Below are 24991 nucleotides of genomic sequence, written 5' to 3'. Positions count from 1 at the left end.
GAAGGATGCGTAGAACTAGGGAGCTGTTGTAGTTTTCTGTAGCAGTGTGCTTTTATATTGCCCGTGTTCTTCCACCTTCTTGCTATAGATGCGCTTTGAATCCTGCTGCGCCCCAGCTAACTCAGGTACTCTATTGCGGAAATAGCCCCAAGAACCCGTTATACACCAAGCTCCTGTCCTTCCTTGTATGCCCACTCACATCTCCAGTTCCCGTCCAATAGAACAGACCAGCCAGTCCATTTTGCCGCACATATCCTGCTTTCATCTGGACCGTACGCGGGGTGTCGTAGGTAACGAACCCTCCATCCCCGCCCACGCAGTACGCTGCACCAATCTGCTCGTCTACGTACTCCGTCGCGCCTGGTCGAGGCAGGTCTTGGTACTCAAATGTGCCCTCCTCTCCTGCATGACCATTGTACGAGTGTCCGATGCCTTTAGTCCCAGTGAACGAGCGTCCATATGCAGGCACGCCCAAAAGAATCTTATTCTGCGGGACACCCTGCCGTACCATGTACGACACAGCCGAATGACAGGAGATTGCCGCATCCGGGGAATGCGGCACCTGTGGAGTGTAGAGTTGTGCATGATGTCCGCACTTCTTCACCCATGATCCCGAGAAATCGTACGACATCAAGTTGATCATGTCCAGATAATGGGCCGCGTGGGCAAGATTGATGTGCTGAAGAGCCCATTCGCCGGCGGGCAGCGCCGATGTCAGCGTGTATTGGGGTCCGGGTAGATACGCTCTGAGAGTGGCCAGCAGCTGGATGTAGTCTGCGCCTTGTTGTGCATCTGAGGGGTGTTCCCAGTCGACTGATGACGAGTTAATTTGATGGATGGTATGAGTTAAGGGGGACATACTGTCGATGCCGTCGATTCCGAATTGCTGCACCAATGCCAATGCCGTTTGTGCAAACCGGTCACGGCTAGTCGAGTGGCGGGCAACTTCAGCGAACGGCTCACTTCCCTTGCCGCCTCCACCCACAGATAAGACGACTCGGAGACGGTTGTACCTCTTTTTGATGAGGGCAAACGAGTTCAGACACCCCGTGGTTTCTGGGATGCCCTCCGCGCCGGGCACCTGGATCTGGGAATCTGCCCATTCATCGCTAAGCTGTGTACATTAGTCGAGCAATCTGCTTTCAGGTAAGGCACATCATACATATACCGTGCCGTCTGGCTTTACCCTTGAACTAGTCAGCAGAGCAACTGTGAATGCGGGGAAGGTGCCCACCAAGCAAAAGCATAGAAGACGTGGGAGATAACGTCGAAGTTGAGTGACGCAGGTGGCTGGTTGCGGTATATCCGCCAATTGGGGTAGTAAACCGCATTGAAGTACATTCTCCCTGGAGGTTGCGAGAAAATGATGTTGTGGTCAAAGTAGGGTACAGGCACGGGAGCTCGGCTCATGTCGGTGGGTCTAGCGTTGTTAGTTGCGGTTCTACCTGGGTACGCTTGCATGTCAGAGTATAGACTTGAAACAGACGATGATCGCAAGATTATGGATCGTTTTTAAACACGATCGAGCGGGAATGCTCCATCTGCGATCGTGTTGTTGGTAGTACGAATCTGGGGTATGGCACCTGGTTCGTGACACGGCTGTCCTCGCATTATGGCCGTACTACAAATGCGAGCATAGCCAGAAACAGCTATCATTGGCGACACATCTTGTGAAGGCTCCTACGCTTATCCAAAAGTGTCTGATCCAGACAGATGAGTCGTCTGGGACTTCCCTGTGCTGTGAAAGTGGATATGCTTATTCTCAAACGGACCGACTTGGTGCATGAGGAAGTCCTGATCGATATTACGGTGAGAGGTACAACGAGATAATGATTGGATAGATAGTATAGTAATCCTTGAGATAATTCGGATACTTGATCCTGAAAACGATCTGCACGGCTTGTTTGCATGTGTTGACGACTGCTTGCGATGGAACCGTGGTCATTGCTGATCGAGCGTCCTCTGATAGGGTGGTATGCGAGCCGCGGGTGCAGTCCTGACATGCCTGCATACACAGTACACCCAGAGCTGCGGGCTTAAGGTTTGGAGGATTGGATTCGAGCTGTGTCAAAAATCGCCACTGGTCCTTCAGACGCGGGGTGGCCTGCCGTGCCACTCGCTGGTGGCTGGAAAGGCTGACTGCCAGAGGACACTAATGATTTGATGAGCGGACGACAAGGCCTGTGACATCAAATGGCCTGCCCTGCTTCCCCTCACCGCTTGCTAGTGTGGCGTTGGCGATGAGCGTCTTGGTTACACGAAGGGAAGCTGACGGCATTGGCGACAGTGAGGGCGATGCCATTACTGGCGAGATTGCTATTCCATACTCGGAGGCAAAGGTCCGATGCGGTCTTTCTCGAGCCGTTGCATTGCATGCATGGGAAGGCGATCCGTGGAGCTAGCGCACGCGGGAAGAACCGACTGGCAGCTGTGCTCCACACGTGATATGTCTTGGCACGTCCGCGCTAGAGAGTGCACATAACCACAAGCTTACCAGAGCTGCGCATCCTCACCACAACACGAAAGGAGTCGGCGTGCTTCACCACTACTGGCTTTTCTCAAGGCGCACGCTGCCAGGGCTACCAAGATAAAGCCTCGGCCACCGTCTCTGAGCGTCGCGCGACAGCTCAACCATGGCGGACGCCCAGAGTGTAACTCCGCCGGACCAGTCCCTGGCGCAGGCGGCGAAGACCACATACGACTTCAACTTCAGCGACTTCTTGCGGAGGGAATACCGTTTCGGCCTGGACCCGGACCGCCCGCAATGTAAGGCATATATGCAGGGACACTGCCCTCTGGGTAATCGCTGCCCGGACAAGCACCAGGTGTCTTCGTCATACAACAAGTACGCACACACGTCTGCTATCGAGAGAAAGGTTCCCGCTAATACTACAACTAGCCTGGTCTGCAAGCACTGGCTGCGAGGTCTTTGCAAGAAAGGCGAAACATGCGAGTTTCTTCACGAGTACAATCTTCGCCGCATGCCCGAATGCTCCTATTACGCCCGCACGCAGACCTGCTCGAACGGGGACGATTGTCTGTACCTTCACATCGACCCCGAAGCGAAGCGGCCGCCATGCCCTCACTACGACCGTGGTTTCTGTCCACTCGGCCCGCATTGCGCACTCAAACACAACAAGAAGGCCAACATATGCCCCTTCTATCTTGCCGGATTCTGCCCTGAAGGCCCAGCCTGCAAGCATGGCGCACACCCCAGGTTTCCCACCGATCTGAAGAAGCCCGAGGTTCGGGTGGAGAAGAGCCCCGAACAGCTAGAGCAGGAGCGACTGGAGAGGGAGGCCGAGCGGGAGAGAGAAGAGCGAGAAGATCGTGAGCAACAAGAGCGCAATCCTCATCACGTGGGTGGACACAAACAAGGAGGTCGGTGGAACAAGGGAGGACGGGGTAGAGGAAGAGGAAGAGGACGCCGCGGTGGCTTCTGATCTTCAAGCCTTCAGTCGCTTGATAAGTCATTGCCTGGCTCCGTGTTTGTCGATACTCCATTTGCTTGCACCTCGTGCATGCAGAAGAAAGATTGTGGATGAATCGGTGGATACATCACCTGCAGGGCCCGCATGGAAGAAATCTGGTGGTCTGCTCGCGCGACCAAGGGTGAGCTTAAGATTACCGCAGGGCCTACACTTGGACGCTAAAGCGACCTGCGGGTTCATGAAGTGCATCCAGAAGATTCGGTATGAGCTATCTGGTCTGTGCGATCCTCTCTTCGGTCTGAGCTTTGCGGCAGCTCAAATACTTGCGTTCAAAACAGTGCAAGCAAAAGAAAACACGATCTCTTTGTCGATTCGTGTGTTGGCATAGGGCGGATGTTTAGGTCCCGTAATTGCCCACCCACCTTTGAGCAGAAGGCTCGCACCCCGACCTACGAAGTGCTGTGGATAGCCAGCTCACTACACGCTAGCACCTAATACTGGTCGACCCTGTCGTGCGCGAGCCCGGATCGTCACACGACAGATCTGGTGACGTGACCTGATTACAGTCTTGCCGCTTTTGATCTTCCACGCATGGTGCATGCAGGTGGCAGAACTTTACATTCCTTCACATGCAGCTGCTGAGGTGACTTTGGACAGACGTTTCGAAGCCTTGCATCGAGCATGCGTAACCTCGTGGGCAGGATCAAACACCTTGGCTATGAACGAAAGTTCGAACATACGTAGGATAAACTATATCTTCCACTAATGCCTTACTTCTTGACATGGCTATCTTGCGAACGTGCCCTCGGCGCTGCCTCTGCTAAATCCTTAAGTCGGTCCAGGACGTACATCGCGCAACTTAACCGGCCATCGACGTATGATGTACTCTTCCGATTATATGACCCACAGGCGTGACGATAGAACATGCCATCGGTCTGCGCCAGCTAGGATTGGCTACCACTAAGCCAATAGAATTGTGCCCCCACTTCTTCCTACTGGCATTTGAATAAGTGGAACCGACCTGGATGTATCCTCATGTTGGGGTCTGCGCCCCCAAGTTACACATTTGAGACATGTATGCAACGGCCAATTACCGGGTATGCCCCAGCGCACCCACTCCGGTTAGCCGCCAGCCACAAACACATCTATCCACGAATGGGAGGATGTGACAGCTGTGCGCGAGGCATGAAGTATGCCTCTACGCGAGGTTTTGTTGCAGCCATTTCGGCGATGAAGGTAGCACGGTAAAGCGTGTTTCCAACCCGAGCACCTCACCAAGTCTGTAAATGCTGTGACAGAGCCAAAGTTAGAGCTAATACTGAGTTTGGTATATGTAGCATGTCTCTCCACTGGATTCAGAATGGCGGCGCATACCCGCACCTTTACCCGCCATCATGAAGTTGACTCTGGCTTGGGAGCGGTATACTCAGAAGATCGTCCTCCACTGTTCGATCGTCACAGCGCCTATGCTCGTCTCATCCCTCGTCATACTATACATTGTCTATGCCAACGTCGTCACCCCGAGCTGTGCTTCGCAAGAGCTGTGTCCAGCGTCTGGCCTCATTAACACCACGTCCCGCGCGTTTTACTACATTGACTTTCCTGCCGCACAGTTGGCTTTCGTGTCATCATGGTCAGCGACTGTCAGCTTTGCCCTCGTGGGCTTTCTTATGGCGTTTGCGTCGTATGCGAATGCAGCTGCGCTTCTAAAGGCTTCGGAAGGGGAGGAGCAGGACGATCTGCCAACTCCGCATCAGATGAGCGTGCTCTTGAGAGTCCTCAATGCCGAGATGATGATATTGTGGGACCTGGCTACTGTGAAGGTGAAGAATGTGTTCTGGCACCGGGAAAAAGAAGCGGACACTGTGAAGCGTTCATCGCCTATTCTCAATACAAGTGTCGTAGTCTTGCTTGTTAGTATCGTTGCTAGGTACGGAGGTTTTTGTTCGTTGGCCGAAACGTCCATCCACTGACGGCGACAGTCTCTTGGTTCAGGTTGCCGACATATACTTCCACATTGCCGCAGAAGCAGTCCAGCTCGTCCAGGTACAAGAGGTTGCGTCGATTTCTCGTCAATACAGTAGGGAAATCGCACCCTGGTGCCGCGATCGCCCCGAGAACGGTCCTCTTGGACCCAAGACCTTTTGGGGTTGCGCAATCACAGCCCAGAGAGCGGCAAACAACGGCACTTCCCTCGCCCCCACCAATGCAACCACAATCCAGGACATGAAGAACTCCGTCTCAGATCAACATGAAACTTTGAACTTTACCAACGCAAATGGTGTACAGTATGCTGTTGTCGGCCCACCAAACGCAGATCCAGCAGAAGACTACAAAGCTACCAGCTTTGGGGTCTCAACTTCGTGTGCGGCTATTCCTCAGGGTGGATGCGAAGTTGGACCACCGATCACCAATGTCACAGATGGACAAGGAAGTCCAGTCATGTTAGTACCTTTTTCCTGCAGCAAGAACAGCTCCGGGATTGACATCGTCGGTAACTTGACGAGCCATAACACGGTGACCAATATGCTCAACTTCCATAAGTATGCTTCAGAGAGCTCTCCGTTCCTGAGTAAAATCATGGAAACCCCGGACGGTCTCTCGAATGTCGATATTCTCACACGAATCCAAAATGAGACCGCGGATGAGGTTTTTCGTAATTCATGGTCGGTCCTGGCCCTCCGAAAGATTCCGTTCGCGCAACAGGCAGACTTCGAACGGCTGCCGAAGCCGTTTCGTAATGATACTAGAATCTGGAAGCACGACTTACTTGGCGCTTTTGCCCTGATGGTGTGCAATGTGACAGGTGCGTGAGTGCCTCCTCTAAAGCTTCGGAAATTAACGGAATCCAGTCTGGGACATAACATACGTAAAAGCCGGAGGGCAAATCACGTCGCTGACAAAGTCGCTCAGCAACGGATCTATCGCGGGCATGACTAGCATGCCTGGGACGCGCTTTCTCGGAACCCTCGCCAACGTCTTCCAAGACCTATCAACTGGGCCAGAGTCTCGCAGCTCACCGTCAGCTTTCATACGTGCATTCGAGATCGGGATGAGTAAAGCGTACTCTTTCCCGCTTGCATCCCAGTTGAGCAGTCGTGCGAGTCTAGCCGCCCAAGTGAGGAGCTCGAAGGTCGTCACGAGGCTGCCGGTTGCTGCACTGTGGACGCTGGTGGTTGCGAACGTGGGATTTGCAGCGTTGGGACTCGGGCTGGCGATTTGGGCTATGAGGCTTGCGAGTCCGGATGTGCATCAAACGCAGATGAGGTTGGGGGTGGCCGGGCTCGCAGCGGCGCTTTTCGATCGCGAGAAGTTTGAGCAGTCTGCCAACGCGGATGATGCGCTTTTCGCGGAGAAGAGCGGAAATGAGGGGGTCGATGTGAAAAGAATTGGTTTTAAGCGGACGGAGACTGGTGGGTCTACTTTTGCGGTTTATGATGCGAGGTTCAGGTTCGCGGAGGCGAAAGAGATGCGGAAGAGGTATTTTAGTAGTATAGTGGGCTAGTTTACCTATTGATTTCATTCGCAAGTGTTCTCCCAGTACTCAATTCAAGATACGAGGCATGATATCAATCACTGTTGCTTCGTTAATTCGATTATCTGCCGTTAGAAGATATGTGCGTTTGCTGCAATTACTTCAATATATGTCCACCTGTACCCCTCAAGCTTTCGCTATGTTAATCACGTTTGATCCGTCACTTGAGGATTGCAACTATACAGTTATATCCTGCTGTTTGTGCCGTTCTCTTCAATTTCAGCGCGTACGCCCTGCCAGCCCTCTGCAACTCTGAAGCACTTGTCCAACCACAGACTCTGAAGCACTTTCCCGTTACCCGCTCGGTAGTCGCGATCGTACTGCTCCTCACTCATCTGAGTAATCTCGTGTGCGCCGATGACAACTATCTGTCCGGACTCCCCCCAAGGCTCACCAGTCACAAACTTGATCCAATGGTCGGTCATTTGCGTTCCTGCCTTATTCGTCGCCTTGTCCAAGTGTTCCGCGTAGTTCTGGAGGAGCAAGGCCACGTCGAATTCGTGGGAAGCAAGCCCCGTGAATTCACCCTTCACTGGATTAGGCACGTGAAAATGATATCTGAAGCTGCGCTCGGCAGGAAAAGCGGACTTCCATCCTGAGTGAGCAGCAAGGGTAGGAATGTAGAAGCGCAAGTCAGAAATCAGGTCGATGAGGCTGCGGCGTTCCTGTTCCGGAGTAGAGGCAGGCAGGCTGTATGCGGCTAGGAGGGTGTTGGTCTCGGACTCGGTAAGATGCTTTGCACAGGAAGCTTTCAAGTTTTCGAAAGCGTTGGGGAGAGCGAGGACTCTTCCGTGAAGGATGGTGCCCTGCAAGTCAGTTAGACAAATTTGAGAAGAGCAGTGGGCTCAGCACACTTACATCGTGCCGGACGTCGCCAATCACAAATTCTTTGCACCAAGTCGGCTTGTGCAACTCTCGCGAGCCATCGGACATTAGTTCCAATGAAATATTTTCTTTTAGGAACTTGCCATCGACACAGGCGCAGTAATGCTGTGCTATTGGGAGCTTGTTGACCATCTCCATAGGATCCAGTTCTCTAAGTTGTGTCTTCCTCTTCTCTACCTCCACCTGGTCAAGGCCAAGCAGCTTTAGCTGGTCTTGGTACATCATGTCGTGCCAGGACCTGACTCTTGACTTCCGTAAAGTCGCGTCTCCGCTCATAATCACAACTTTCTCGAACAGTGCTTCGCCCCCAGTATCCACGCAGAGCAGCGTCGACAGCGAGATTGCACCAGCAGACTCTCCCGAGGCTGTGATCCGATTCGGATCGCCACCAAAGCCGGCGATATGTTTCTTGATCCATTGAAACGCCAATACCTGATCTTTGTATCCAAAGTTGCCATCGATATCTAACTCCTTGCTCGCCAGAAAGCCCAAAATTCCGACGCGGTAGTTGATCGCGACGCTGATAACTGGCTTTCCAATCTCCACGCTGCGCTCCACGAACCGCGTAAGGTCGTATTGGGGCCAGTTGTTGCTGCCGAAGCTCAAGCCGCCACCGTGCACCCAGACGAACACGGGTAGTTGCTCGCCTCGAGCCGCGTTTTCAAGATGGGTCTTCGGTACGGTGACGTTAAGTTGCAGACATGAAAATTCGTCCATGGGTTCTTGGATTCCCCCTTCCATTGGCATAATGACGTCCCCGACGAGAGTGAGATCCCATGCCTGCGCCGCGCGGTTGAAGGGACAGGATGGGCCGAGCTGAGTTGCATCATATACGCCATCTGTATTGCTGCTCAATTCCTCATTGATCACCGAGTCCTCCCATCTTCCAGGTATCGTTGCGTATTTGAGGTTCCGAAATTGCACTGTTGAAGTTGACGGTTTGCCGCGTATAGCACATTTTAATGTGGGGTGGTGCAGTGTATCTGCCGCCATTCTACAACAAATAATGCGATCGGCGTGGTGGCGTTGGTGAGACGGAGAACCCTAAATCCAGGTGAATGGCCGGGGATTCCAAGGCAGTGGTACGGTGAGCTGAGAGGATAGAAGGGTAAGCGCCACGTGGGTAGGTAGTCGTGTCCCTAAGCCGAGGGTAGACCTCGCGCTAATACATGTGGGGCCCTACGCTTGAACTTTGAGGAGGAACAAGCGACAACAAAATGAATTCGCCCTTCAATATAAGAATGTCGCCTTGTACCTGCACGTCCGCATAACTGTTATCCATTTTGCCCCAGTTTGGATGTATACCTCGGCGGCGGAAGTGGAAGTTATCGCGTTCTTAATGCGTTGAGCATCGAAAGGTAAGTAGTTCCAGCGATCGGCTAAATTAGGTACCCAAGATGGTAGACCATGCCTCCTCCGCGGATTTTGGCAAACGGCGAGTATGTCTAGATCTTTCTCTTCACACAATGCATGTTTTGCAGCTGTTATGTAGATGCTTCGGAGATCTCCTCGATAATCAGGCATGATCGTGAAAGCCCCTGGGTCAGCCATGCCAATAATAGAGAACACCATATCGCGTGTATCCGTTGCCTCGCAACCCCTCACATCCTGGATAAGCTGACCCAGCTGCACCCAATGAGCACCACTCCCTGTAGCCTTTCTCAACTGTATCAACTTCGAAGGGTGGTAGTCCCAGGGAAGTTGTCCAGGTTTATATGTATGCCCTGTACTCAAAGAAGCACTGTCATATCCCATGCTTTTGACATGATCGATCATGAGTAATGCAGGCTCGAGCACAGCTATGTCGAGAGTTTTGTTGCCGCATGAGAGCAAGACCTTTTCGTGGAGAGCAATCTCTTGTCTTATCCACACTCGCTCGAACCACGGCCGTGTGAAAAATGAGCCAAGAGCTATCCAATTAAGCTTAACGTCAGCCTCGCTAAGTGAAAGATATTGAATCGCCTCTCCAGGAGCATTCTCCGGTGGCGCCCCCAGGATGGTCAGCAAATCAATTGCTTTCGAACTGGTGTCTGACTCGTCGCCAAGCCAGACATGGACATTTTCGGCTTTTTTGTATATGCGCCTCATGAGCGAGACCTGACTACTTCTCTCGTCAAGATCGCTTTGGTTGATGCACAATTGATCAATCCAGAGGTACTTTTCCCACACGGATATGCCATCGGTGTAGAAGTCTCTGAGGTATCGCAGCGCTGAATCAAGGCTTTTTGTAATTGGGACTTGGTAATTGTCTACAACGATGAAGTGATCCATGATTGGAGGACCCCAACAATACGACAATGCTGTAAATGTGCTTCCAAGTTGTTCCGGACGTTTGATAGCAGACACAGGTGGCTCTGCTAAGTCTATAGTCTTTAGAGACGCAAAAAGCGTGTCCGCAGAGCTGGGCGCCGAGTACAGCTCTAGAATTCGTATCTGGGATTTGGTCGGATCCAGAGCGGTGTAAGGGTACGGCCCGTCTAGTACGACATGGGCAGTTTCGGTGGGCGCTGCCTCGGTCTTTGTCAACGCGGGAGCTGTGCGTGCAGCGTGAGCCTGGTCTTGATCACTACCCACATGCAGATGGTCCATTATCTTTTGGAGAGCTAGATCGATCCGAGTCATGCGCTGATTCAGGTCTGTATAGTGATCTTCCAGTCTCTCTTCGATTCGATCCATACGTTCTTTCAGTTCTTCAAACTGTGGCTTATCAAAATAGCTCGACATACTTTCGTTGGGAATGTATAGGTGATAGTGGAGGAGGCGGGTTTGTGACGTGTTCCGGCTGTGGACGCACCAGAGAGGGTATGTGCGGGCGGCCTCTTCATCACGTACCTAAGCGAGAACCTTGGAAGGGTCAATCGTAACCGCTTCGTGTTGAATATACACTTGTGTGGTGAAACAAAAGTTCCAAGTGAATGATGGAAGGAGACTTCTAGTCATTGCATAAAAAAACAAATAATGTAGTAGTCAACATGAGAGTACACATACTTCATGAACAGCGAGATGATAATCAGAATGGCAAGTATACTAGGTCCGTTGAAGCCCATACCTGCGCATGATACTGTTTGTCACTGCAAGCTACGCTGCACGTATATGTAAGCTATTGTGCGCCCTTGATGTTTGAATAGTTGACACCCTACTAATAGCACAGATACTGTTTCATCATCATCAGATGTTCAATATTCTCTGACGAGCCGGACCATTGCCCTTATATTGGCGTGAGTCGCTGGAACATGTCGCTTGTTGAAGTCAGATGCCCGTAGTGTGCCGTCCTGTATCGTCAAAGCGCATTATGTGAGAAAATGGCGACACTCAAGGTGTGCTCCTGGGGGCTTTTATCAACTTAGATTCCCATTCGATGAACAAACCAGTCTAATAAAATACGAGATTGACAAAGCGGTGGCCTTCTTTGTGGACATCGGCTTGAGCACGGATGATGTACAAAATGGAGCGGATCCCCCAAGCGACACGACTGCCGGTTTGACCATTTGATTTCCTCGGAAATGACTATCTCAAGCTCAAATTCTGCATATCTTGACAGAGGAGGGACATTCACACGAGTGCGGGCTACTAGTGGTTGATGCCCCGAAGGGTTAACCCTAACGAAGAAGGCAGACACTCATGCGCCGAGCAGGTTTCTTATCTTGTCCAAGTAGACTGGACACATCCTATCTCACTTCGATTAAGATGATCCTGAAATATACGATATTTGTCACGTGGGAAAAACCCTGATCGCCTACTTTATCGACAGGCATGTTTTCACACCTCGTCATACAGTGTCTGACCTAGAGGTAAAACGTCGTTTCATGAGCTGGACAATTTTCCAAAAATGGGGCGGACGATATTTCCAGCGTGGCAAGGGGTATGTGACTTAAATTGAGAGCTATACACGATAGAGAGGTTCAAGGCTATGAGTGGTTCAGTGTTACCGACTTTGCTCCTGACGTAATAGAGGAAGTCTCTACGCTGGACCTAGAGTTGTACATTACACACGAAGAGTTGGTGAGTCTCTAGTCAGACTCTTTTGTGACTGCGATCAGGAAATATAAGAAAAAACCCTGAGAGTTAGTTGTAAAAAGGAAACGACAAGAAAACCTCATAGAACTGAGCAGAAACGAGCCACCCGTCACCATGTGATAAGCAATTATAACAAGCAACAGCAGTACTTGCCAAGATTGCAAAGAGTTCGTACAAAGTGTCAATCGAGATTTTGAATTTGATGTTTTTGAATCGTCTGCAGGGGCGAGGGGCGCGCGTGACGATTCAATAGGGGTCTCATTCATGCAGAAAGACATCGCGCTCTATGTCACGTACACAGGGTCGTTACTTTTGATATATGTTGAGTACTCACTATGAGAGAATGATAGTACGAGTTGGGCTACACCGGAACATATTTGCTGATCCATAATTTCGCCGTAGCTTCGATGCATCGGTAGGTTACGTGTGAGTCAGGGAAAGGACTACCTATTAGAAGTGTCTCATTGATCCCATGAAGCCAGCAAGGCTCCTCCTCGCTATTAAGAACGTACCGCAGCGACATTATTCACCGCTTCGTAAACTATAACTCTACTTCTCCTCTCTGTCTTCATTCCCAGCCCTACCCTCAGAACAGAAGATCTTTGTCCCACCACTCCTTCCTTACCAGACTACTCGGTCCCTGCTCTATTTCCTGGCCCCTTCTCGTCATCTCCTTCTGCCTCTCCCTGTTCGCGTGTCTTACATCGAAGATCTTAACCCCATTCCGCAAGTACCTGCCTCCCTGCGACCTCCGTTCGTACATAGATGGGCGTGGATCTTGCTCGACGTCGGGATATGGTGGCCCATAAAGTTGCGCGATGTTGGCAATCGGATTCGAATCGATCGGCGGGGGAGGGCCCGCGGGAGGGGAAGCTTTCTTCGGCGCCCGTCGGCGCCAGAAGAAGGTTCCGCCGATGACAGTTACGAGGATGACGATGATCGGGATGGCGATAAAACCGAGCTTTGGGTTGGAATTGTGTGGAGCTGGGGCGAGTGCAGGGTCGCTCTGCAGATGAATCAACAATGCAACTACCAATAGAGCAGAAAGCGACAACACACAGCAGTAGCCGTTGTCAACGCACTCGACGTCCTCGTAAACCTATCCCCGAGCATGGCTAACACATCCGCCACCCGCAGACAGAAATTGTTGATCACGAATCCATTACACCAGGCGTTCGGTCCGCGAATGTCGAGGTCCGGCGTCTGGAACACGACACTGGCCTGCGGCTTCGGCCAGCCCGTCGGTGGGAACGCTTCGTTGTACATATCCAGCCAGTACTGCCACGGGACACATGTTTCGTTGACAATGAACCCATCGCAGCCGGACGACGGCCATACCACGTCGATCGATCCTGTCGGCGAAGCTGGGCCGTAAGTCGAGATTGATAGAGTCGTCGAAGATGGAATTATGGAGGGCGTCGGGAAAACCACAGGAGTAGGAGTTACTGTAGTGTGTCCGGTGAGCAAACAGTTTTTCTCGACGGATGGAGTTGACATCCACCAACATGGCTGCGGTCTTGAAATCGTAGGACCGGGAGCGGTGATAACGGTGAGGCCAGATATAATGGTCATGCTGGACACTGAGTGCTGAGTTTCGCGGTGTAGCGGGGACGTTAGGTGGAAACCACGCAGAGACACAAGAAGAAAATAGTTGGGGCGTGTGATAGTTTATGTAGCCGTTACTAAGCGAGGCGTTGCCGCGAAGAGACGCAAATTAAAATATGAAAGTGAATGGGAGACCCGCACCTTCGTTCATCGACCGCTGGCAAGATGAGGGGCAAACGCGCTGCTCGTGCGCTGCCAACAGGACAAGCCAGTGGAAGGAGCTGGGCCTCGGGAGCTATTCGATATCGGCGGCGAAGAATTGTTGCGGTCGCGAATGGAAGAATTGGGGCACATGTCGTTATTTATTCTAACGCTCCTGTGGTAAAGCGATATGAGCGGAACAAGCGCGCAACAAACCATAGAAACAGGTATTGAGTCTGTCCTCAATGCTGAAAGGTATTCTACTTGGAAGAAGACTAATAAAGCTAATTTAACCACTAATAATACGATGTGAGTGAAACTCACTTCAACAGAACGACAACCACTCAACAGCGTCCACCATTGCTCGGCCCGCCCAGTATGCTTCGAGCAAGACCCCTCCGAATCCGCCTTTTTATCTCTCCCACGTATTACTCCCTAACAAGACATCTCCACAGATTCCTATACCCTCTTACTGCACTTGTCTCACGCACCCAAAAGCCCACTGCCCGTTCCACTCTCCCTGTACTTCCGCTATCCTCCGGGTTTCCATTTGCCCCTTTCCTCATCACTCGCTTTTTCCTTACTCGCCATCTCCTCAATGCCCTTCTCAAACGCTTCCGCCCCCGCGAAGTTGCCCGCTTCAAACACATTCTGTCCATTGATCACCCTAGGTGCTATGGCAACGGGTGGCGACGATGGGTGACGTGGCTTGCCGCTGCGCCAGACGGTACACCAGATACCAAAGGCGACGATACCGACGGCCGCGAGGGAACATGGAATGAGGATGGGGAGGATGGGTGTCTTGCGCTTGGGGGGTATAACCTCTGTTGGCACGGGGGTGAGGCCGGATGCGGGAGCTGAGGAGAGTGGAATGGAGGATGTATGCGGCAAGGTGGACGAGATGGGCGGTTTTGTCGGTGTGGGAAGGGATGTTGATGAGTTCATTAATGAAGACGATAAGGTGTTGGTTGGAGAAGCGGGCGCTGAGACTGGAGTGCTCGTAGTCGTTTTGCTGGGGAGATCTGATGGATCTGGTACACCAGGTATACAACATCTTCCACCTGGTTCAATCGTTCTCTGGCAGTCCTCGTAGGATGACTGTTGCTGATCTGTGGCTAGTTTAGTACGGAGTAGTTGCCGTTTTCAAGTAATGGAAATACCCAGCAGAGCAGTATTGATAGGACAAGGACCGGCAGAGTCGCTAAGATTAGGCTCGACTCCAAGGTGAGGTGTTGCATTCAGGACTGGACTTGGGGTAATAAGTGGAGTTATAGAAGTCTGAACGAGTTCTGCTGGGGTCGAGATAGCGGGGATGCTGATACGAAGAACCGGATTGTCGGGCAGGACACCTTGAGAATTGTGTTGCGACGGTATGTCAATGACAGTAACCCAACCGCTTGGTAGAATGGTCTCGTGGTCGCCGAGGATGACGACTGAGCCGGAGATGGTGACCAGCTTTCTCACTGTATTCGCGTAACACGAGTCAGCCTGAGGCGCGCAACCAACGGCAATGAAGAGAATGTTAACCTTGAAGGAGAGATGGTTGTTTTGTCAACACTGCGTGTCGATAATGTCAACAGAGCACTTGGAATGCGTACTATCACCACTTACTGTCACGCCTGTCTCTGCCGCCCAAGGCTACGCCTCCTCCATTTGTGAAGCTCGTAATCAGTGTTGAAGGTATGGCAGCGGTATGAGTGACACCAAAGTATACCGTTGCTTCCATGATTGTGATGCTGCGTTGGTCGCGCTGCTGCTCAGAGAGTGTGTGAAGCACTAGTTGGAAATCTCGAGTTGAGGAAAAGTGGAGGGGTGGACGGCACAAATATATGCCCGGATCCATAAAGTAAGCGTAATATGCAGGATGATGGGACTAAGCACCTGGAAATACCTCTTATCATTATAAGGGATAGTCATGGCTCGCGCCGAATGATAGCAGACCATGATCTGTTCGTTGCAAACGCTATTCCTATGCCCGGCATGCCGGGTCACACATGTGACAAGAAAGGTTCTCTCCGGCACCTTCAGAGCCAAACAGTAAACTTCAGTGGTGATCATCATCATGGGACCACAGTGGCTGAGATGGCCCGCAAAGGGTCCATACCAAGCGCTCGTCGCGGGCTGTGACGAGATCTCAGCTCTACATATTCTCGACATGAAAAGTAACGTTATGATGCAGATTACGGTTGTGCTGAAAGGAAAGGAGTTCTAACTGGTTACTGGACAGTGATCCGGAGCCCCGTGTCTCACGCTCAGACCGTAGCAACAGCCCAGGATATGTGGATCCAAGACAACACGTCTGGAACATGTCGGTATTGTCCGGACGATCCGCCCAGCCAGAGAAAGAAAAAAGACGAGCAAGATACAGCAGCGTGAAGGCACAGCGAATGATTACGTCCAAAAGCGACTATTGTTCATTGGGTATATTTCATGCTCAACTGAGGCGTCGACACTTGGCCGTCATCACTCTTTATGGCGAGTGATAGTGGTGTGACCACGGTTCGCTCTTCTTCCCTGACTGCTCAAATCCAGTCATTGGTAGTGTCGATTCTCTGCTTCTGTCTTTCTTCTTTGTTGCCAGGCGGCGGACGCCATGACTTACGCTAGTTTATCCAAGTACCATCAACATCTCACTTCGCCTTGTTCTTTGCCGATTCGGCCTCTCTCCTGGTCGCATCCTCTAGTAATGCTGTGTCGACGGCACCGCTGGGCAGGTGTACGTATCGAACGACGGAGCCTCGAATGAACATGTCTTTGGTGGAGCACTGCGCATAGTTAGCACGATTGCCACCCTTGCGCCCACTAATTCCCAAATTGCGAGGGCCTAACGAAGCGTACCAGATGTGGCCACCTGAGCTCGTCTGTTGCCTCTGCATTGTCCAACTTGATGTTCAGATACTGATCCACGCTCTTCAGCGTCCCGCGTATGCACACTTCGTTCTTGAGTTCGACAGTGATCTCGGAGTCAACGAGCGTCTTGAAAAAGCTATGCGCAGTAACTGTCAGCGTTTGCGCTTCTTAAGGGTTGTCTTCTCGGCGTCTTGTCGTTCGCTGGCTACGTTGGATGGCGCAGTTTCCGAGGGACCAGATCGTTGCGCAAAGCAAGCCGGCATTTGTTGACTTACCTGAAGAACAGCATGTTTGCAACAAGGGAGTAGAGTGGGCGCAAGCGCAATCGTGGATGTGCTGACGTCGAAACGGTCGTCAATATCGCGAAGCTCGGGGCTGCAGGTCGCGCTCAGACCGCGTGGGGTCGCGCTTGCCTCTCCGGATTTTAACCGACATCACGTGCTCGCTCTTTCATGGGCACGTTCGATGGTAACTAACGCGCTCTACCTAGGATGGTTCCATTATAAGTTGCAACCACTTATTGTGGTCCCAAGTTTGTACTTATACTCGCAGCGGCTTTTGGCACTACCCATCTTTAAGTGATGCAGGTTGTTGATTCCCAACTACTTTTGTCTATCTCTCCTCATCAATTCATAGGCGGCGTTTACATACATATCGATCTACAATATACACCTCTCATAGCTTGCCTCTTCTCGAGTCGACTGCCTCCCTGAGCTTCTTGATGACTTGTCCTGGGTCAGCTGCCCCGAATACAGCGCTTCCTGCAACGATAACGTTAGCGCCGGCGTCTGCTGCCTGGTCGATAGTCTTCTCAGACAAGCCGCCGTCCACCTCAATGTGCATGTTAGGATATTTCTGGCGGAGCGCTGTAACCTTAGGAAGCTGGTCGGCCATGAACGATTGGCCGCCGAAGCCGGGCTCGACGGTCATGACGAGGACCATCTGTCGAATGTTAGCCAAGCTGTTTGTGATCCTGCAATGATGCAATGATAGAACGAAACGCCGACGGGTAGAAGAGTCATCGTGAGCCAGGATCGGCGTTGGCTAGCTGCAAAGTCGTAATGGATGTCGGAAGTACTCCCCCTTTGTAGGGCTTGAGAGGGTAGCGAAGCGTTCGAGGTGCAATGTTTGCATGCTTAAGCGCTGGCTGACTGAACGGTCGTATCCAGCCGTATGGGCCAAGGCCGACAACCGCTTTCTAGACCACGCAGCCCGAAACACATGGTATGTACCGAAATTCTTATGGCCATTGAAAGGGAGGTAAATGCAGAGCGATTTTACTTACGTCAGGTACTTCCTCCTTGACAGGATTGTCCAGAATCTCCCAGAGCACATCTACAGGAGTCCCTGGCTTTATCGCGATGCCAGCCTGCAGACCTTCACCATGTATGAATTTGATCAGCTCCTTGGGCGAGGTCTTCGCGGAGGAGGTGCCCGAGGGGGAGTCGGCGGCAGTCGAATCGACGGCGGCCTCATAGTGGAAGCAGTACAGATCGCAGCCGGCCTTCTTGAAGTCGCGGACCCACCGCTTGGGCTCGGCAATCATCATGTGGCAGTCGAAGGTGCCGCGGCCATGGGCGGCAGCAGGACGTTCGACGTGGGAGCGGATCTTGGTAACGACTGGGGCGCCAAAGGTCATGTTCGGGACAAAGTGGCCGTCCATGATGTCTACCTGGAACGCGTCAGGGCCGCTCTACGCACGCGAGAGCTCAGGAGACAAACATGGAGCCAATCGGCGCCCTGGTGGATGGTGTCAGAGCATGCTTTGCCCAGCTCTGCGAAGTCGGCGGACAGAATGGAAGGCGCGATGATGGCGGGCGGCGACATGGCGGCGGCTCTGTGCGAGGATGGAGCTGTATCGAGATTCGCTGATGACGTGGGAAACTCAATGGCGACTGGACGGCGTGGGAAACAAAAGTGTGATTATTCGGCCTGGCTGCGTGGTGTTGACATAACGAGCTCGATGCGGCGTCACGCCGACCCCACTACCGATGGCCTGCCCCGCGCCTGTTTCGAAGCTCTTCATGCGCACCGCAAACACCGTGCTCATTCATTGTTCCGTTTCTGCGCCTGTTTCGCGGCCCTCTGCGAAGTATCATGGACGGTACAAACATAGATGCCATCAATCTCCGTTCTTACCCTGACTGTCTCTGTGCCTCAAGTTGTGGCGGGGTGCATTTCGGTCATGGCACACGGAGCCAGATGCCGAGCGCTCGCGAGCCTCGCCGCATCCTGACAGACGATGACTGAAAACCAAGCCTGCGAGCTACGAACGCCTTCTCCATCGAGTTCATCGGCGACTATGCTGTGCTACGCCGTGCGGCATGGCGATTGGGCTGTCACGAGATTCGATGCTTGCGAGTGGACCCAAAAATACCACGGCGGGCGCTTAACAAACATCCGTCCAATCCGCCTTCGCCTAACGACCAGTCATCCAGCCCCCAGAGGCGCCCGCGTCCAAAAGCGTGACCACCCTGGAGACTGCCCATGTTCGCATGTACAGCGTTGCACCGCACGCTGGCCAACCACGAACGAGAAGATGCGGCCGCACTGTCGTGGCCGTCCTTGAGCCGCTATCGCCTCTCCACCCACATGGTGGCCGCTTTGCGAGTGGACAGGCGGGACCAGCATCGCGTCCGCGAACGCCACTACCTGTTGGCCAATATGTCTGTCGACGCGGGCGCGGCTACGCGCGAATTATACATACTATTGCTCGGCGCGCGCTCGCGGTGCCGTTGTTCTCTGGCATCTTCTTCTCCCTCCCTCCCGAGCTCCCTACCACGCCGCAGCTTCGTCGACCGAAGCGCTTCATTTCTATCACCGAGCTGTTGATCAGCCAGGGTTATTGCCCACTAATTCCATCTGCATTCCTTCCCTGTTAATAGTTTATCTTTTGACCGCCCCCAAGACCCAAGTTCGGATTCCCAGTATACAAATTCTTTAATTTTAGCACGAGGCGGAGCTCACATCAGCCCAATATACAATATGCCAGAGATACTTCCCACTGCAGTGTACGCATCTGCAGCCATTGGCACTGCCGACTTCGCTCAATACCCCGTGTCTCCGCTGGACGAGAGACACACTCTTAATGTCGTCGATGACGACTCAACCATCCCACGGTACTACTTCACGCCAAGGTTTTCCACCACCTCGACATATCAGCCCAGTGCCGACTCCCCTAAGAGTTGCCGGGACTTTGCTCTTCCAAAGGCACCTGCACCACTGCTCGAGATGATGAAGCCGTCACCTGTCCCGTCGCCTAGATATGCCTACCCCTCCTCAACGTACCCTGCCTCGTACCGCGCAAGCAGGGCAGACAGTGACTTCGACTCGCTGTACGACATCACAGACGACGAAGCAGAAGTACCTCTGCATGCATCAGCTTCGGTCAAGAAGATTGCGCGCACAAGTCGCAGTCGCTATCCTTCCCTCATCATCCCCTCGCCTTCCGCTTGGCCGACAATAGAGAAGCTCAAGAGCGCGATATCAGCGCAACCACATACGCCATCTCAACTGCTCACTCCATCGAAACAAGCCTTGTCATTGATCACGTCGCATAACCTATCGGTACCGGCCCGCTCGGCCGCCCCCTCCCTGGACGGAAGTCTGACTTCAGAAGAGATGGACAAGCTGAGCTGCCCTTCCACGCCCGAGACCCACAAGCGCGAAAGTATCGGTAGTGTGGACTCATGGGCGCCTGTACAGCTGGACAACCAAGCATTGGAGACCCTACGTCACCTGTCTCGGTCACGAGATTCGTCAAGAGGTTCATCACCAGAGCGATCGCCATCGCGCGGGAACGATGGTAGTGAAGGTGAGATGAGAGAGGTTCGTCCCATGCTGAACCTGAGGATTCCCTCCGGTATCGTGCAGACTTCGTCTGGCAACACACCGGTGTCAGCACTTTCAGTGCCTTCGCCTGGTGGGTTCTTCTCGTCACTCCAGTCTACTGCTCGGCATACTTGGAGCCTACCGAAACGTGACGAGTCCATTCCAAACACTTCTACGGCCGAGAAATTCTACTCATTGCCATGGGCATTCAAGCGAAGTCCTATTGCCCAGCGTGCCATTACATTGGCAGGCTCGACACTTGACGGCTACAATGACGGTCTACCGACCTCAAGACCTGTCATGCTTGTTGAAGCTGAAGAAGCAGTGGAAGTCTCTGAGATCCACCCAGCTAAGACGATTTTTCAGTACAACGAGAATTACCATGTGGAGCTGCAGAAGCTTTCATCCGCCAACATCGAACGCACAGGCCATTGGCTAGAGGAGCAAGAAGAGTTACAAGCTGCACTCCGAGACATGGACATCATCGGCTCACCCAGTCTGTCCACCGGTACACACAGCCGTGGTAATTCAATCGATAAGGCAATCAAGAAGTCAGTCAAATTCGCTGAAGAGCCGCTCAAGTCGCCCACAGAAGAGGAAGAGCCAAAGAAAATCATCACGTACGTCCAGGGCTTTGAGTTCCTTCGACAGCGAACTCGAAGGATGGACGTCTACATCCATCGTCAGACCCGTGCAGAGGCGATGCATGTCCACAGGCGATGCAACCCGAAGTCCCACCAGGACCAGCTGCTGGGCAAGTTCGAACTCACCAACCCAGTACGGCCAGCTCCGCCACGACCTGTCTCGGAGTTCTACGTCAACGACCCGACTGTGTTGAAAGAGCGCATCGCCCGCGCTCAGATGGAGCGTCAAGCCCTCGACCAAATGCTGCCAATATGTTGGGTCCTCCAAGCACTTCGACAACTCAACGGAGGAAGGCTGCTCAGCAAATATGCTGCACGGCTTGTCCGCCGGACCAGTGTACCCAAGATTCTTGATGTGGGCGGCGTGGCAACCAACGATTGGGCATGGGATGTAGCCTACGACTACCCCTACGCAACCGTTACGACTGTCTACACTGCCGGCAACAACCTGACTTCCAACGTCACCGGCCCATCCAATCACAAGCAAACGACGGTGCCCAACCTCTGGACGCTGCCATTCCCTAGCGGTCACTTCGACGTCGTCTCTGCCCGCACTCTCCACGAGCTCCTCAAGACCGACAAGCCCCTTGGCCGCTCACTGGACGAGTACGACCTGTGTCTAAAAGAGTGCTTCCGGTGCCTCAAACCCGGCGGCATCCTCGAGTTCTCACTCCTCGACGCAGACATTATTCATGCGGGGCGCCACGCGCAAGCCCTTGGTGTCGAGTTCGGCTTCAACCTCAAGACTCGCGGGTACGACGCCGCGCCCACAAAGTCCTTCCTGCCGCGTCTTCGCAAGGCTGGCTTCCGCGAAGTGCACAGGACGTGGATGGTTCTTCCTATGGGCAAGACGGCGGCGAACTGGAAAGACACGCTTCCCGTACTGCCTGCCAAGGCGGCTACGGAGCGGAGTATCAGTCCCGAGGGCGAGGTCGTGGAGTCGGAGGCCCCGGTGTGGGGTACCACTGTAGATGCGGCGATGATGACGGGAATCGTCGGGAGTTGGTATTGGGAGAAGTGGATGTTGAGGCTGCAGGTTGAGATGGGGAAGGAGGAAGAGAGATTATTGGAGGGAGTAGTGCAGGTGCTTGAGGAAGGTGCAGAGGCAGGCAGCGGGTGGCGGTATCTGACCGGTTTCGCAAGGAAGTAGATATCCTCACCGTGTGGAAAGAGGGTGGCATGTGTTCAATTTGGCTTGGTTTATAAGGTCTTCGCACTTTAGCATGGTGTTTGTCGGCTTGCTTTGAGTCTTGGGTCTGGGTGGGGTGGTTGAGGTCGATACCCTCTTGTATGCATAGCGACATTAGGAGATGTGCGGCATAGAGGACGGTACCGTGGTGGTGTGCGTTTCTTTTGTTGGTGCTGGGTAGTAAATAGCTCAGTCGATGGTGAGGGATCGCGTATCTTTGCAATCCGCGATGCATCGCCAACAGAGACATAGTTCAGCAGCAATGAGATTGACATGCGCACATGGGGAAACGGCATCAGCGTTCTATTTCCATTATTGGGCTGACACAGAAAGCTTCAAAGTGATATCAATAGATTGGCGATGAGCGCACGTACAGCTCATTGACTGCCAGTGCTCATTCTATTCCCCGTTGCTTTCCTCCTGGTCACTGTGATATTCTTCTTCATCCTCAAATTCATCGTCATCGTCATTTTCATCCTCGTCTTCATCCTCGTCTTCATCCTCGTATTCATCCTCGTATTCCTCAAGCAGGCCCCTGCCTCTCATTCCTTCCACATCCAGGCTTCCCTGCACAAAATTCCATGTGTCTGTCACGACAATGTACTCGACCGTTCCGTCGTCCTTCTCGCCTTTGCCAAAATGACTCCAGGTTTGTCCGCCCAACTTGCTGGTCCCTTTCCAAGTCCATTCCGATAAAGCAGTCTTCTCAGCACTCAGATAGCCATCGAACTCGTTCGAATCTACGTCAGTTCTCACAGGCAACTTCCACTTTTTGTTCCTCTCGACAATACGCATCATTTCCTCTTTCTTCCAGCTCAACGTCTCGTACTCAACTCTCAGCTTGCGCAGTCCTGGGCTCCCGAGGAAGTTACGTAGCCACGTTTCTTTCATCGTCATAGGGGCGTTGTCCTCCCACCACCACCAATCCGAATATCGGATGGTGATTGTGAGTTCCGAGGGACGAAACTGTGGCTCCGCGAAGATACGCCGGAGATTGCTACCGTCCTCGAGCCAGTACATCTGCGTAAAGAAGCGGACTTTCTCCAGAGCTTGAGCGGCCTGTGGGCTGAGATCGCTGAAGAAACTCAAACATGCGACGTTGCCGGAGCGGCCAGATGGTCCACGGTCTAAAATCCATTAGCTGGACTGTATGTAGTCGTGAGAGCGTGCTGCGCTCACCGAACCAGAATGCCCACTCAAGGTCCCTCAAGAACACTTTTTGGCCCTCTGTATACACTGCTTTACACGTTTGCAGCAATGCGCTGTTGGCTTTGCGCGGGCCTGAAAAACCTGGTCTGTACCAGTACGAGTCCTCCGGGTAAGATGCCGCATCATCTTCATATTGCATGAGTGCATACGCAAATATCTCATTCCTAATCTCGCCTGGGAGGACGCCAAATAATGGACTTTGTGACTGGAAATTGGTTGGCTGAAAGGTGAGGGTAGAGGCCATTGTACGGATGACTGGCGTGCGTCTTAGCAGTGCCTTGGAGCGGAGGAATATGGACGGGGATATATGAAGATTGCGAAAGGGAGTGCGACATGCGCAGAGGGCGCAGGAGCTTCTTGAGGTCAAAAGTACATGCGAGAGCCAAGGCAAGTGAAGGGCTAACTTCATTCGGGTTTAGCCTCAATTAGTGTAGGCTGCCACCTCTCTGGGACAGGCAACACGGGTCTCAGGACATGACTTTTTAGTCACTGAGGCCATGGGCATCCAAGGAACATCTTCACCATCTAGTTTTTCGATTATTCTTTGGAGCCTCACAGTCGAAAATGCTCGGACAGTGGGCGGATCAAACCCTATCCTGCCCATCCAGATGACTTGAAGCACTCAGCTTTGACATTGCTATTCCATGGTTTAGCGAGGATGGCGTGGATTAAACGGGTGGCTTTTTGATCAAGGATAAGGAGCTGGAAGAGAAGGCAATAAAGGTTACAGATAGGGCTGAGGCGAGAATGGGAACTAGAAGCAGATACTTGGCGTGAGCAGGCGCGGGTCTGGGCCTCGGGTAGGTAAGGCCAGACCGCACAAGAATCCTAAACCTCGGAAACCAATAATGCCACGTCCTTCTGAAGGATGGATCAATCGTGATGGAGATATCCGCGGGGACTTGGTCGATCTGGGGCGGCTAACCTCATGGCTTCTCTGCGGACGTCTGATTGGGCACGAAACCATAAAACTCAAGGGTACCGGCAGGGCTCCAGGATCACCCCTCCACCAGCGGGCATGTTCAACCGTCGATGCTGTTCCACTCCTCGCACTGTGCTACGCACGAGAATGATCTCACGACGGTTCTGTCGAAGAAGTGCACCCGTTGATGAGACGATGATTGCCCTCGCGCTCTCAGTGAAGAGTCAGGATGATTGCAGCGCAATCTTGGAGACGGCAATGCGCCGTTCCGTTTTCGTATTTGCCGCGTAGTCCTGCCGTTTGAATCCGGCGAATCCACTTCGGCGCCTCTTTCTATAGGAGAAATTAGGATGGTCAAAGCTTTCATCCCGCATGGAACACACAAGGTGCCTCGCGAACTTCGAAGGATTCATAGCGCAGCGGTAGTCGGTCCGATCCTGCAATTAGAGTCTGGGGGGAAGCTCATGCACTCTACAGGGTATCTATTGGTACAGCTCCATATGGTATAGACGGTTCCCCGCTCGCCGTGAGCAGCGACCTCGCGTTTGCTTCGACTTCTCCACGATTCCGATGCGTGATTGCGCGAGCTGTTCGCTCAGGTAGACGCGTCCCTTTCTTCTTTTCCCCTCTGCAAGGGGCTTGCATTCGTTGTTCAACGTGGTCGTAGTTTCTGATGTGTCCACGATGACTGCGACGATGGATACAGAGCAGTGGCCGAACAAGGGCGAGGAG

The 24991-nt window shown here is 52.7% G+C and overlaps 11 protein-coding genes across 11 annotated transcripts; 3 read left to right on the top strand and 8 right to left on the bottom strand.

The window, feature by feature from the left end:
* Positions 1–61: 61 nt before the first annotated feature.
* Positions 62–1362, bottom strand: CC84DRAFT_1115860 (glycoside hydrolase). Its single transcript, XM_018175438.1, has 4 exons — positions 1235–1362; positions 1163–1187; positions 862–1114; positions 62–813 (listed from the first exon to the last, which is right to left on the bottom strand). Exons 1-4 carry the CDS (start codon positions 1339–1341, stop codon positions 131–133), a joined length of 1068 nt encoding a protein of 355 aa, XP_018039347.1. The 5' UTR covers positions 1342–1362; the 3' UTR covers positions 62–130.
* Positions 1363–2633: 1271 nt separating this feature from the next.
* Positions 2634–3443, top strand: CC84DRAFT_1215434 (uncharacterized protein; the record flags this gene model as incomplete). Its single annotated transcript, XM_018182720.1, has 2 exons — positions 2634–2845; positions 2900–3443. 2 exons carry the CDS (start codon positions 2634–2636, stop codon positions 3441–3443), a joined length of 756 nt encoding a protein of 251 aa, XP_018039346.1.
* A 1382-nt stretch (positions 3444–4825) lies between these two features.
* On the top strand, positions 4826–6936 carry CC84DRAFT_1257717 (uncharacterized protein; the record flags this gene model as incomplete). Its single annotated transcript, XM_018184758.1, has 3 exons — positions 4826–5361; positions 5414–6237; positions 6284–6936. The coding sequence occupies 3 exons, from the start codon at positions 4826–4828 to the stop codon at positions 6934–6936; spliced, it is 2013 nt and encodes a 670-aa protein (XP_018039345.1).
* Positions 6937–7031: 95 nt separating this feature from the next.
* On the bottom strand, positions 7032–8950 carry CC84DRAFT_1142077 (alpha/beta-hydrolase). Its single transcript, XM_018176349.1, has 2 exons — positions 7825–8950; positions 7032–7772 (listed from the first exon to the last, which is right to left on the bottom strand). Exons 1-2 carry the CDS (start codon positions 8842–8844, stop codon positions 7152–7154), a joined length of 1641 nt encoding a protein of 546 aa, XP_018039344.1. The 5' UTR covers positions 8845–8950; the 3' UTR covers positions 7032–7151.
* Positions 8951–9514: 564 nt separating this feature from the next.
* CC84DRAFT_1142076 (HET-domain-containing protein) lies at positions 9515–10597 on the bottom strand (the record flags this gene model as incomplete). Its single annotated transcript, XM_018176348.1, has 2 exons — positions 10196–10597; positions 9515–10162 (listed from the first exon to the last, which is right to left on the bottom strand). Coding segments are annotated over exons 1-2 (1026 nt in total), but the record flags the coding sequence as incomplete, so codon positions are not given.
* Positions 10598–12454: 1857 nt separating this feature from the next.
* CC84DRAFT_1174363 (uncharacterized protein) lies at positions 12455–13440 on the bottom strand (the record flags this gene model as incomplete). The annotated part of the gene is made up of 2 exons (XM_018180091.1): positions 12455–12874; positions 12928–13440. The coding sequence occupies 2 exons, from the start codon at positions 13438–13440 to the stop codon at positions 12455–12457; spliced, it is 933 nt and encodes a 310-aa protein (XP_018039342.1).
* Positions 13441–14145: 705 nt separating this feature from the next.
* Positions 14146–15680, bottom strand: CC84DRAFT_1240745 (uncharacterized protein; the record flags this gene model as incomplete). The annotated part of the gene is made up of 3 exons (XM_018184032.1): positions 15226–15680; positions 14775–15077; positions 14146–14723 (listed from the first exon to the last, which is right to left on the bottom strand). Exons 1-3 carry the CDS (start codon positions 15455–15457, stop codon positions 14146–14148), a joined length of 1113 nt encoding a protein of 370 aa, XP_018039341.1. The 5' UTR covers positions 15458–15680.
* A 336-nt stretch (positions 15681–16016) lies between these two features.
* CC84DRAFT_1162783 (U6 snRNA-associated Sm-like protein LSm2) lies at positions 16017–16769 on the bottom strand. Its single transcript, XM_018178098.1, has 3 exons — positions 16740–16769; positions 16453–16600; positions 16017–16379 (listed from the first exon to the last, which is right to left on the bottom strand). The coding sequence occupies exons 1-3, from the start codon at positions 16751–16753 to the stop codon at positions 16245–16247; spliced, it is 297 nt and encodes a 98-aa protein (XP_018039340.1). The 5' UTR covers positions 16754–16769; the 3' UTR covers positions 16017–16244.
* A 275-nt stretch (positions 16770–17044) lies between these two features.
* CC84DRAFT_1162781 (Ribulose-phosphate 3-epimerase) lies at positions 17045–18415 on the bottom strand. Its single transcript, XM_018178097.1, has 3 exons — positions 18187–18415; positions 17750–18136; positions 17045–17406 (listed from the first exon to the last, which is right to left on the bottom strand). The coding sequence occupies exons 1-3, from the start codon at positions 18289–18291 to the stop codon at positions 17140–17142; spliced, it is 759 nt and encodes a 252-aa protein (XP_018039339.1). The 5' UTR covers positions 18292–18415; the 3' UTR covers positions 17045–17139.
* A 551-nt stretch (positions 18416–18966) lies between these two features.
* CC84DRAFT_1162780 (uncharacterized protein) lies at positions 18967–22416 on the top strand. The gene has a single exon (XM_018178096.1). It carries the CDS (start codon positions 19450–19452, stop codon positions 22087–22089), a length of 2640 nt encoding a protein of 879 aa, XP_018039338.1. The 5' UTR covers positions 18967–19449; the 3' UTR covers positions 22090–22416.
* Positions 22417–22464: 48 nt separating this feature from the next.
* On the bottom strand, positions 22465–24031 carry CC84DRAFT_1162779 (uncharacterized protein). The gene is made up of 2 exons (XM_018178095.1): positions 23308–24031; positions 22465–23255 (listed from the first exon to the last, which is right to left on the bottom strand). Exons 1-2 carry the CDS (start codon positions 23579–23581, stop codon positions 22528–22530), a joined length of 1002 nt encoding a protein of 333 aa, XP_018039337.1. The 5' UTR covers positions 23582–24031; the 3' UTR covers positions 22465–22527.
* Between the last annotated feature and the right edge of the window lie 960 nt (positions 24032–24991).

This window comes from Paraphaeosphaeria sporulosa, assembly GCF_001642045.1.
Source record: "Paraphaeosphaeria sporulosa strain AP3s5-JAC2a unplaced genomic scaffold CC84scaffold_3, whole genome shotgun sequence".
NCBI lineage: Eukaryota > Fungi > Ascomycota > Dothideomycetes > Pleosporales > Didymosphaeriaceae > Paraphaeosphaeria > Paraphaeosphaeria sporulosa.
This window is presented reverse-complemented; position numbering and strand designations above follow the sequence as displayed.